At 38.2% G+C, this 13,127-nt stretch overlaps 1 protein-coding gene across 1 annotated transcript in view; it reads left to right on the top strand.

Annotated features, from left to right (window-relative positions):
* The window catches only part of ST6GAL2 (ST6 beta-galactoside alpha-2,6-sialyltransferase 2), a 28,802-nt gene extending 18,291 nt beyond the window's left edge, over nucleotides 1–10,511 (top strand). Inside the window, exon 5 of the mRNA XM_063088228.1 lies at nucleotides 10,240–10,511. Within this exon, the coding sequence (XP_062944298.1) occupies nucleotides 10,240–10,511 (272 nt within the window). The remainder of the gene's footprint in view (nucleotides 1–10,239) is intronic.
* The last annotated feature ends 2,616 nt before the right edge of the window (nucleotides 10,512–13,127 follow it).

Genomic DNA, 13,127 nt, shown 5'->3' with positions numbered 1-13,127 from the left:
GTTACAGTAACCCAAATGGACTAAGGCGTTCAGCCAACACCTTCCTCCCAAGAAACATAACACCTTTTGTGCACCCTCATCAGCAGCATCTAGCCCACAGCAGCCTCCTTGATGGCTCACAGATCAGGTGTCCTTGCCCTGCTAGAGTAGGAGCTGTAGCATGCATGTGTGTGTGCACACACGCGTGCACACGTGTGTATTCTGCTGGGGAAAAGGAAGCAATAAATCTCGAAGGGAAGATGAGTCGAGAAGCAATTTCTGCTCATTGCACCAGTCTGAATGTCCTTTGGTTAGCTGGCCTGTAGATATTGCGAAATCGGAATTGTCATTGATCCCAGTGCCCTGCAGGCAGGGCTGAGCTTTTTCCTCAGTGGTGGGGAATCTGTGTATTATCATTTCCTATGGAGAAAGAAATCAGATTTCCTACTGAAATCAGATATGGACAGAAATACTTAGTTTGCAACTAAATAAATTCTTATTGTTTTATCTGTAAATAATAGGGCTTCCTTTTCTGCTTAAAGAGACAGAGCAATAAATTATAGGATTTGAGGAACACCTTGACCTAGGCATTGAAGAAAGGAAACTCTGAGGACCTCTTCATCAAAATTCATTTTATTGTTTCAAAAACATCTGATTTCAGAAGTTTGCAATTCACATACATAGAGAATTTATCAAAGCTAATAATTTATTATGTTTTCCTTCTAATAACTCAGAGAACATGTGTGAATAATTACAATATTGACACAATATAAATGTTTTAATATTAAAAGAATCAAACTATACTTTCATTACAAGCTTACTTTAATATTAATAAGATCACTTACTAAAGTTTTAATACCTGTAATGTATACCGAAGTTCTTTCAAAGTTCTAAATGAATATTTTTAAATCATGTTTTCCACTTTTTTGACATCATATTCCTATTATTACTGAGCAATTCTACCTAACAAAGTATTTTAAAGAATTATTATTAAAGAGATGAGTATTTACTGCAATTAAATGTGAAAACCTAACTCAAAGTTGCACATTGAATACTGATAATTATTTTTCAAAACATTTAAAAATAACTACAAATATATTTTGACTTTTGGTATCAAGGTCATCACTTGGAAATCAGGGAAAACCAGACTAACTTTTTAAGAGATCCCATTTTGAAACCTAAGGAGATTTACAGATATTATTTATCCTCACATAGTTATGGATCCAAACCTTTCACCAAACCTTAAGAAAGGGAATGACTCTGTCTTGCCTCATTAGCTTTTCTTTGCAGCACTTTTGAAGAATCTCCTAGAACTTTGCAGACCTTGTAAAAAGAGGGAAACAACATTATGACTAAACATTTAAACATTTCTTAAAATACCAAATAACTCTATCCTCTCCCCTTCCTGGTACTGCCATCTGATTTTATTTTAGTGTAACTCTTCCAAATCCTGACCACGTCTACATCTTAAAATGTAATAAATGAGCCTTGCTTAGTGCAAGGCACCACAGAACAAGTATACGGTAAATGTTTGCTGAATGAAGAAACATATGAGTGATGGGGAGGTTGTGATTTATGTCATTCTGTAGACTCTCACCTTTGATTTGACTGGTCTTACATGCAGGAGGATGCCCACTCTCCTCAAGAATCACTTTATGTGTGCACTGTGCTTGAGACCTTGTGCTCTGCAGAGACCAGTATCAAATCTTGGCTCCATCGCTAGGCTAGCTATATGACCGTGAGCAGGCTACTTAACATCTCTAAACCCCAGGTCTTTCATCTGTAAAATAAAGATACTAATAATACCTTTAACTTTGAGTTCTCATGTGCCCAATCACAATTACTAGTATTTACTATTTACTATTATCATTATGTGCCTCATCTGAAACTTTGTGCTGGGTCACAAGAGACTATATTCCCAAATAGAAAAGGGCTGTTCTTTCATTAAGATCTATAATCAAGGTGAAAATAGACTTGTTTCCTTTGTTATTACAGAGGCCATATAATTATATCAAATAAGTATATCATGATTTATGTCTTTATTTGCTGAATATTTATTTAGATTGCTAAAAGTATTTGATTTATGAAACAATTACATTATTGAGTCATTATTATATTCGTGTGCTAATACATATAGACTTTTCTTTCCTTTAAACTATTTTCTGAAGATAAATTCCCAGGAGTATTGGTGTTGGAGCAGAGATTATAACATCTTGATGATTGTTGATGCATGCTGATATACTGCCTTCCCCAGAATCATCTACTTGAATTACTAACCAGAGTCCATATTTGTCCCCACGGTTCACAGGAAGAGGTATGCTAATCGATACACTGGAGATATGTTACATGTAGCAGTCCCTTCTCCAAGCAAGCAGTAGAGGTTTTTACACCTATTAGACTGCACATGTATTCTTAAAATTAAAAGGCTCTAACATGGATCAAGGTAATTTAGAGAATCCAGAAGGACTCGTTTCTTTGGAACGACATTTTCATCTTATTAGCTTCCTTCCCTCAGACCTCTGGGGGCTACTTGTTCAGATATAAAGAGTATCCTTGTTGGATGCTGGAGATTTTGTCTTGTTATTCAGTGCAATGAAGTAATTTTTATTGTGTCATAGCCTGACTGAGGATAAATAATTTATTTGGAATCTCATGGCTTCTATTTTCCCTCATAACAACAGATATTTTTATAGAAGGTGACTGAGCTCACCTGAGGCCATAGAGCATGGCTGGATCTGTTGCCATCTAAACACAAGAGGTCACCCAGGCAAACCAGGAGGCACTGGCCTCGCTATCCTTGGCTCATCGTCTGAGCACCGACAGGCAGACAGGCCTTATAGCCAGGGGTCCAGTCCAGCACACTCAGAGACGTGGAACTCATTTACAATATACAATTGCCAAATTTTTATTGTAGAAACCACTAACACCCCCACCTTCCCTTCCTTAAATGCAACCACTACTGATATTATAAATGATATTTCTGAAATTCACAGATGCAAACACTATAATTTCAGGCTATTTAATATATGCACAAGAATAATATGCTTAAAAACAAGTCATAACTTCTTTTCTTTGTTTTATATTGCATTTTGGGTCCTAATGTCCTAATTTTCTGATATATCATCCAAACTCAGAGCATTAACACAAGATAATAAGCCACTTAACATCCACATTTGTAATTATGTGAAATGCGTCACAATTTTGTTGACTAGGAACAACTTTTTCCATCTTCCTGTAAATAATGAATACTCAGTGTGTTACCATCAAATAATACAATGTTAATGAACTAAAAATTGGTCTTCAAGTATTATTCTTGTATAATTCTTATATTATTTTATTTAATGCAGTAAATACTTCTTAATTGCCTCAAATTCAGATTTCTAAAACATCTTTTAATTACGAATATTTTCTGGAAATGCCACTGAAAAGTCATGTTTTTCTCTTTAAGAAATCTGAAGCACTCACAATTTTCCATTTTGTGATTGAATTGGCAGAGAAACCACACAAGAGCTGCTAGATTTCCATGAGCCTGGCATATCCAATACACTTAGCCTCTCACCCTCACCACTCACTTAGAAAAATATTTTGCAGTGTTCTGTAGGTCATTCTCAGAAATTCCTCATTTACCTCACATATGAATTATGTTCAAGTGTTTATTAGAATTGATTTAAGCTGGTATTTTTTCTGTTCAATGATGTCATTTTATATCCATAGCTCACATTGCTATTTGATGGAAGGATATTTTCATCAAAAAGAAAATTGTGTTATTCTTAATGATTTGGGTTTTTATTTTAAATACTTCTGCCAGGTGAAAAACAAATTAATTTTTATGTAATCACAATTAAGCTAAGTCATTAAACTATACTATACTAGTCTCTGATAACACATCAAATATACATATCTGTACACACAAAGAAAAGATTTATAGAGAAAACCTCATTCTTTCAAAATCTATTATCCAAACATGGGTTAAAGTTGTTTTTTATTCAGGTTTCAGAACAAATAAATGTGTCCATTCTGCTTGTTATGCTGAATCATATAATAGGACATGTTACTAAGACCAGTCAAAATGTGTTTTAACTAATATTAAAACATGCAATATGGCAAATGAATGTCTCCAGAGTCATAATTGCCTGGAAAATACTAATACTTTTTTTTTATTCAAATGAATTCCTCCTATGGACTCATTTGTGAAAACTTGCCATGTAAGAAACTTAACATTAATTCAACTCTATTTAGAGATTTTAAATGGCTGGCTTGGAAGAATACACTTAAAAGCTTCTAAATATTTACCTGCCTATCAAAAAGTCGGGCTCCATGTTGAAAGCAGTAAAACTTTTATTAGTGATGAAAGCACTTAATTTTTGGTAGTCCATAAACAAATTTACTTAATAATATAAAAGTTCCTTAAGTGATTTTTAAAAGTTATTCTTCACTGAATTGCCTAGTATGAGATGATGTGTATTCATCTTGCATTTTAGTTAATCCTGAGCAGACATAAGAGAGGAAATGAAAAAAAAAAATCAATAACATTTTTAGCATAACCAGATGTGAATTCCCCATGTCAGTCTGGAATAGGGAAATGATTACGAAGTAACATGATACTTTGAATTTATGTATATATGGTATCTATGCAGAAAAGACAACAGAGCCCACTTGACTGCTTACCCTTAGGAAGGACTGCTTACAAGACTGGCCCTTGGCTGGTGTCTGGGAACTTGGATTTGGGGAAGATTCCTGTCCCTTTAACTGATAAGAGTGACCCACAGTGCTTGCCCTGCTTGTGCTGAATGAACACTTGCTTTCTTTCTGGCAGTCTGGAATTTTGGTATGTGCTGGCCAGAAACTGCCTACATAACCAGCTCCCAATAATAACCTTGAGGGGTGCTGAGTCTCTAACAAGCTTCCCTGGTTGGCAGCATTTCACATTTGCTGTGGTCTTTGTCATTTTGGGCAGCTATAACAGAAATACCATAGATTTAGTGACTTAAACAACAGAAATTTATCAGTTCTGGAGGGTGGGAAGTCCAAGATCAAAGTGCTGGCCAATTCAGTTCCTGGTGAGGGCTCTCTTCTTGGTTTATAAATAGCTGCCTTCTTGCTGGGTCCTTGCATCTCTTGCTGTAAAGAGAGATCATCTCTACAATATTTCTTCTTATAAGAGCACTAATCCTCTTCTCATGAGGGCTTCACACTCATGATCTAATCACCTCCCAAAGGCCCCACCTCCTAAAACTATCACATTGGGGATTAGGATCTTAACATAAGAATTTGGGGGGAATGCATTCGGTCCACAGCAGTGACGCACTGCTGGGAGAATAAAGAGCATCCTGTGTGACTCCGCTGTTAGAGAACTTTGGAAGCTTGCACCTGGTTTCCTCTGGGCTTTACTCCATGCAGCTTTTCTTTGTGCTGATTTTGTTTTGTATCCTTTTGCCGTAACAAATGGTAGCCATGAGTATGACTATATGCTGGATTTTGTGGGGTGTTCCTAGCAAATCATTGAACAACTACCTTATTGGTGTTTATTTAGAGAACATTTGAGAGCTGTGTGCTGTTGGTATTTATGGTATTTATGATGACAAGGCTCAGTGTCACAGCACTGCAGAAGAGATCTTGTGGTAGGGCTCAAACATGTTTCTCAGTACAACATTTAGGACACTTCTTCAAGTCATTCTAAGAATGATCATGGGCTTGCCCTCTGTGCTTAAATTTAAAGATGAGTCCTTTAGTTTAATTAGTTGGGTTTTTTAAAGAAAGTTTTTCTAAATCCCCAGTGATTAGCACTGTGCCCGGTGTGACCTCCAACAGCACTTGAAGATCCTGTCCTGGTCCTGCCTCCCTGCACTGTCTACTCCCCGTGCCCTGTTCCTCAACGCACATATTCCAGACAGTGTGAGAGCTGTAATGTCCAAGCATTGACGTCCACCTAGTTTCTTCTTGCAAAGTATAAAGTAATTCACTTTTCAGGTTTCTATATATTGCTAAGTACTAGTCACAAGTCTTAGGAAAACTGACTTGTAGATTTAGCCACATCTAATAATAATGATTTTCAGTATTATATGAGTCTGAATCTAAACTCATATTTATGTGTAATAAATGAATTGACCATGCTGACTGAAAAAAACTTAAAAATATTAAAGAACATTCTTCTCCTTTGGTACTATAAATCTCCCTGTCCACCTTTCATATGTACCCAATGAGTTATAAACTAATTTTTTTCCTTCTCTTTGAAAGTGCCTTCGTACCATTTCTGGTATCAGTGCTACAGCTGGCTGCCATTTAAACACTTAGGGCAGATTCTGCTGTTATTTAAATTTTAGGATGCTCTAGGCCAAGGTTCATAATCACAGGAAGCCACAGTTCATATGAGAATACAAAATATGTGAAACCATTGTTGCTAAATCTCTATGGGGTAGGTGAAAATCAGGAATTGTGAAGATAACTCAAGACAAACACCCACCTCTACTGGCCTTTAGCTTGTACTAACAAATTCCTCTATTTCTGAAGCTCTAGAAGTTGTTTTAAAATATGAAGTGCTTATATAAGAAACTCTTATAAATGTATCTATTTACTTATATTGAAACCATAACTATTTGCCTAGTCTTATGACAGTCTATATTGTATTTTTAGCAAATACATGATTTAAAATGTAACAATTAACTAGCAGCAAGAATTAAAATTTTCTCTGGAAAAACTTTCTAGAAAAATAACCAAATTTGAGCATCTGATAGTTATCTGAGACCCATATGATAGCAAGAATGTTGATGGAGACTACCCAAGGTTCTTCTTACTTGGGTTTGGGTAATTCTACCCAGTTCTGTTCTAGATTAGTTGTCAATATGCAGAATCTAGTGTCCTACTTATGAGACACCTTGGGGATCCCTCACAGATACAACCAGATTAGAAACTGAAAGTATTTAGAAACTTTATAGCAATTTGACATAGCCATGGCATTCAAATAGATGATCACTTTTCAAGTAATTCATCATTATTGTATTTTACAAAGTATTTTGGTCTGTGATGGATTGGAAAATTTTTCTAAATGGCCCTTCACCACAGATAGTTTAGGAATTCTTGTTAAAAATTCAGATTCCTGGACCCCAACGCAAGACAATGGAACACAAATTTCTGGAAATGGGGATGTATTAGTCCATTTCTGTTGCTTATAACAAAATACACAGAACTGGGTATTTTATAAAGAAAATGAAATTTATTGCTTACAGTATTGGAGGCTGGGAAGTCCAAAGTCCAGAACACATTTGGTGAAAGCCTTGGTGGTTGTGACAGTGACTCAGGGGTCTCAAATAGCAGAAAATGACAGAGCAGAGAGAGACTAGCTTCTAAAGTGCTTTTCTTTTAAAGCCTTCAGAACCACACCCCTGACCACCATTTGTAATCCATTTACTATGGTATGGTCCTACAATCTAATCACCTCTTCATGGCCCCACCTTTCAATTACCATAATAGGATTTCCCACCCTGAGCAGTTACAGTGGGAATTAAGCTAATATATGAATGTAGAGCTAGGGCTGGGTCTGGAGCTCACAGACCCCTTGAGCCCATTCACAAACTCTTCACACGCAGGTCTACGAGCTAGGTAACTAGAAAAAAAGGTCCTTGCAGCCTTGGTTGAGGGAATAATAAGCTTTATTCAGCACACTAGGCAGTCCAAAAAGAAACTCAACTGCTACCGGCTAAGTCCAAAGAAAAACTGAGCAGCTGCCAGCAAAGTAAACATGCTCAATTTTTCGACACAAGCTCTCTGCCATCCAGCAGTTCAGGGCCAAGGCTCCACACACTCAAGAACACACAGAATAGCAACAAACTAAAAAAGATACATGGGTATGCATGTGCAGTAACTCCACCCACACAAAACTTGTTTACAAAGAATGTGCTGCACCACCCCCAACTGGACCTGAGGGTAGGGGGCCTGACTAAACTGCTCTATTTTTCTCACAATGAAATTTGGGGACACAATTCAATCAATCCACAGCAGGGGACAAGTCCCAGGAATCTTCACTTTAACAAGCTGCCCAGATCATTTCTCATGTTGAGGTTTGAGAATTACTGCTTTAGGGGGTAGGCCAAATACCTCATGCATGACTAACATATTTTCCTACATACAACCTTGGCTTTTGAAAGCCATTCAGTTTAGGAATTAGAGTTGCAAAGGTCATAACTCGGACACGATTGACTCCACGTCCATGGATGCAGTTGTTATTGGCTTATAGAACCACCTGGAAACAGAGACCTGTGGTTTTGGGGTGTACTCTCACTGCTAGTTTGGATAATACCTTTGTGCAGACACCCTTGAAACCACCTAACTGCCACATACAGGAAAAATGTTGTAACAAATAAATGAATCAGTGATGCCATGATGGGAAGGACAGCCCCATCAAGGTGGTTCCTCGTGCACAGCTAGCATAGCATACACCATGTCCAGAAGAGAGAGAGCCACGAATGCTAGGGCCATGTGCAGGAACCTGTTCTGCAGCCACTGGTCAGAAAACACTGGAGCCATCTTTAGCTCCACAGATTCTAGCCCTGGGGAAACATCTCCTGGGAACACACACTCCAAAGAGTGTCATGTTTGTTTAGGTTTAAAGTGACTAGTTATAAAAGGAGAATTTAATTCTTCCTGGGCAGATGGCTTTCTCACCAGCCACATCATTTTCTTATATATGATTTAATGCAGGGTTGGAAGAATGCTCATGGAGCAGTAATTGCTAACCAGGAGGAGGGAAACTGTTCACCAGCTGCATTGCATGTTCCCATGCGGGTGCCCATCCGCCTGTATCCAGGAAGCACTGCTTCCTTGTTCTCAGTTGATTACACCTCAATCACAGTCGCATTGGGCCATCCCGAGGGAGGGGCTGCAGCAGGCAGTAGGTTGGCTGGAACGAAACTGGTAGATCTGGAAGACGAGAGGAACTGACCAGTCACCGGAAGTTTTGACGTTGCTCTCCATTTGCTCTACGTAACCCTTCTCTTTGTTAAGGCCCCTTCTCTCTTCTCTCCCAGCAACCCTCATACAGAATTCTGCACGGTGGAGTAATTGGGGAACATGACTGTCCTCAGCAACAAATATTAGCTATAACAGAAATTAACTGGGTGGCTTTGCATTTTTGTATAACAAGGAGTATTTCTTTCAGAAAAGGGATAAGCACATTTTTTATAAAAAATTTTAAGTTAAGGATGGCACTGGTGGTACTAAAAAAAGAAAGCCTGTTAGCCCAGATCAAGACTCAGATTTGCTCAGTGATGGTTAGGTTTTGTAGCTATTTGAAGCAATAAATAAATTAAAACAACTTTAATACTGACAGTTTCAGTGAGAAAAATAATTCTGTTAATATGAATCTTAAACTCTGTGTTCCCCAACTCCATTTTTTCCATCAAACAACTATTTAATAATAGCCATTTCATGTACAGTTTTATTTTATAGCTTTTCAAACAACCATTTCATAGTCAATGTATAATCAAGCAACTATTTTACAAGAAGCTTTTTATAACATTTATTCCTTTGGAACATAATAGTCCTGCACTGCAAATCAGGTGGTGCAAGTGTGTAGAATGTGACACAGGACAGTCTAATGTGGGTTGCAAATCTACCGCTCCGTGGAGTATGGTTCCCTTAAGTTCAGTAACTTTGTCTTTTCTCTCTTTTTCCTGGGCCCACAGTCATCAACTGAATGAATGACTATGCAGTCATCCCCCCTTATCCACAGGGGTTACGTTCCAGGATCCCCAGTGGGTACCTGATACTGCACATATTACAGAACCCCATATACACTGTGTCTTTTCCTATACATACTTATCTCTGATGAAGTCTACTTTATAAATTAGGCACAGTAAAAGATTAACAACAAAAACTAATAATAAAATAGAACAATTATAACAATGTACTGTAATAAAAGTTATGTTGAATTTGCTCTCTCTCCCTCTCTCACTGCCTCTCTCTCTCAAAATACTGTAATATTTTCAGATCACGATTGACCTTGGGTAACTGAAACCATGGAAAGTGAAATGGGATTAAAGAAGACTATTGTATTTAGAATTAAATCCTGGTATGTCCCACACCCAATAAACTGCATGTGCCCCATTTAATGGCAGTGATAGCACTGCACATGTAAAGATAATAAGAAAGCAAGTGAAAAGCAAGGGTCTTTTGCTTCAGTCATTCCCAGTCACCACCGCTCCAGAGAAACGGTCCCTCTCACTTGGAGTTGCTCATTGGGTTCTAATTTTCTTTTTGTGCCAGGAATCCTCATCATGATGTCCATGTGCAGAGAGGTGCACGTGTATGAATACATCCCGTCCGTCCGGCAGACGGAGCTTTGCCACTACCACGAGCTGTACTATGATGCCGCCTGCACCCTGGGTGCCTACCACCCGCTGCTCTACGAGAAGCTGCTGGTGCAGCGCCTGAACACGGGCACCCAGGCAGATTTGCATCGCAAGGGCAAGGTGGTCCTGCCAGGCTTCCAGACCCTGCACTGCCCTGCTCCAAGCCCCGCGGGTCCACACTCTTAGAAAGGGACTCTTGGGAATCAATGTGCAATAAGGTACTACTGTCATCCTCCAAGTCACAAAAGGATACTTGAAGACATATTTTAGATGATGCAGTTTTGAGTCTTTAAACTGTCATGTAGTGGTGACCATAAGAATTCTTCTCTTTCTAAGCCATTGAGTATTTATTACTGCTTTGAATATAGAAGTGGAATCTTTTAAAACAGCTCAAGAAAGATGCAAAAAAAAAAAAAAGGATAGCTAGAAAGAAAACAAATGTTTAACCATGGTATCATACCTACACAGATGTTAACCTTTTCTTATGCCATGGGTAACCCTTATCAGGGTTGATTTCATCTGCAGGTTCCAGTGATACTCCTGATAACATGGAAAGGTTTCCATCTAGAAACATCCAAGTTGAAGCACAGTGCCCGCAGCATCCAGTGTGTCACTTTACATGCTTTCATCATTAAATGTCCTAGACTTTATGATGAATGTCACATGACACATCTGAGTGATAAGTCAGACGTTTATGATAAAATCTAGGATATTTAATGATGAAAGCAAAAACCCCCAGTCTGTCCAATCAAGTGCACGTGTTTCCAGCCCTTGCAGTTCCCATCTCTGCCTCCCACTGCCCACTGACTGCTTTGACCACTGTGTATCAGGAAAGATTTCTACAACCATAAAACATCCCTCTTGAGCAGTCCTAAAAAAAGCCAAACCCCCGATAGCACCACAGAGGATGCCCTTTGCTTCTCTGCAATAATTTATTTACTTGACTAGGGGTGTTAGTTACACACAGACAGAGAAGAACATCACCAGCAAGTAAGTACAGAATTGCAGAGCTGCAGGGTGACCCCGGAGGTTCCCTGGCTCCAGCTTTTCCACCTTGTACCTCCTTGCCTGCAGGTTCACCCTGCAGCTTTAGCACAGCCAGTGAGTGACACATGACAATTGGTACAGCCCAGACAACTTGCGCCTTTCATACTAGAAGGAAGAACTTCGGGGCCTCTGCCCATGCTGCTGGGATGCACACCTATCTCTTTTACGCGTATTTCTTGCAGGTTTTATCAGCTACTGGAACTCGACACTGCACTGAATTTTCACTCATTCTTCCTACTGACATTCGGGAATCCAGCCCTTGTTTTCACAGATATGTTTTATGTCAGCAGCATGACAAAGCCATATAATTAAATAAAATTGTGTCAAAGCATTGCTCTTTAACAACAAGGAAAATATGTATATGCTTCAGAGGGAAAGACAGCTAGAGGGAAGTTTTCATCCCAATGTGTTAGCTATATTCAGGGTTTATAGGGTTTTTTTAATCTCAGCTTCTGTTACTGATACATTAAAAATTTTTTTTTTTTTTTTTTTGCTATGAATAGAGTGAAACATTTTGGAATACCTTAATTAAACATGCTATTATCTCAATATATAACCAGAACATATCTCAGTGGTACAGTTGAGACTTCTTGGCAATGATGGTAGCAGCTTAATGAAATACATTCTCCCTTGCCAAGTGTGTGAAGGTCAGGAGAGTTTGGTGGAAAACTTTCTTTTTGTTTCAGGATTGGTTTTTCCCAGAGTGCTCTCAGGACTACTTTCTTGTCTACAAATGGTTTACAGAGACTGACAGCTTCTCTCTGGTTAGTCTACTCAGCAAAAATCAAGTTGGATAACAGGCATCTGCTATAGCTTATTATAATAGTGAAGTAGGAGTAATTGAAAAGTTTTAATGATGACAATATCCAAAAAAAGCCCATTTTGAGAGTTTCATTACTACATCTATGAGAAGTGATGGGAACTTTGTCCTATACATTAACTTATGTTTGAGAAGACATGGTCGAGGCATGTTTCTAATTTCCTGAAAGAGCTTGGTCTTGTCCACATGTTTGCACGTGTGTAATAAGTTTAGTAACTCAAGTGAGGTAGCTTGGATGTGGGATGAATATTTCTCCTGCGATCCTTAGATTTTTCTGGATCTTGCAAGCTTTGCCTTTAAATGTTCATGACTATTGAAGTTCTTTTTACAGTCTTCTGAGTGGCTTTACTCACCAGCATGCTTACTATCCCAAACAATCCCCCTTTGGTGACTTGAGAACTTGATTAGAGAATAATTTATTGAGATCATTGTAGATATTCAACTTCAAAAGCCCCAGAAAACACTTTAAAGATTTTTAAATAGCTTTTAATTATAACGCATATACTTTTAAAAGAATACTTTTAGATTCACTGAGGTTACAAGAAAGACTGAAGAGCATAAAAGAAATTTAATTAAAATTTCTGAATTCATTATGGCCTTAAAGACTCTTGGGAATCAGGGTCTATTAAACATTCAGAAAATGTAGTACACATATTAATATAGTGCTGGCTGGGCATTCTTCTATTTAAAAGTATAAATTGTTCAGCCTCTCAGAAAAGTTAGGCAGTTATAGTTAACATGACAGCTGCCTCTAGTTTTAGCCAAATGGGTCCTACATGGCAATATTTTGCCAGACGTTGATTAAGTCATCACATGCCACATTTATGGAACTGTAATAAACACACAGCCCTTCTGTGGAGCAGTTAATAATAAATGGTATCTCACTGCATTTCTCCTAGGCTGTTTCTCTTCCAGAACCCTCCATCCTCTTTTGT

The sequence above is a fragment of the Cynocephalus volans genome, chromosome 2, assembly GCF_027409185.1.
Source record: "Cynocephalus volans isolate mCynVol1 chromosome 2, mCynVol1.pri, whole genome shotgun sequence".
In the NCBI taxonomy this organism is placed as follows: domain Eukaryota; kingdom Metazoa; phylum Chordata; class Mammalia; order Dermoptera; family Cynocephalidae; genus Cynocephalus; species Cynocephalus volans.
The sequence above is the reverse complement of the archived record's forward strand: the minus strand, read 5'-3'. Positions and strand labels throughout refer to the sequence as shown.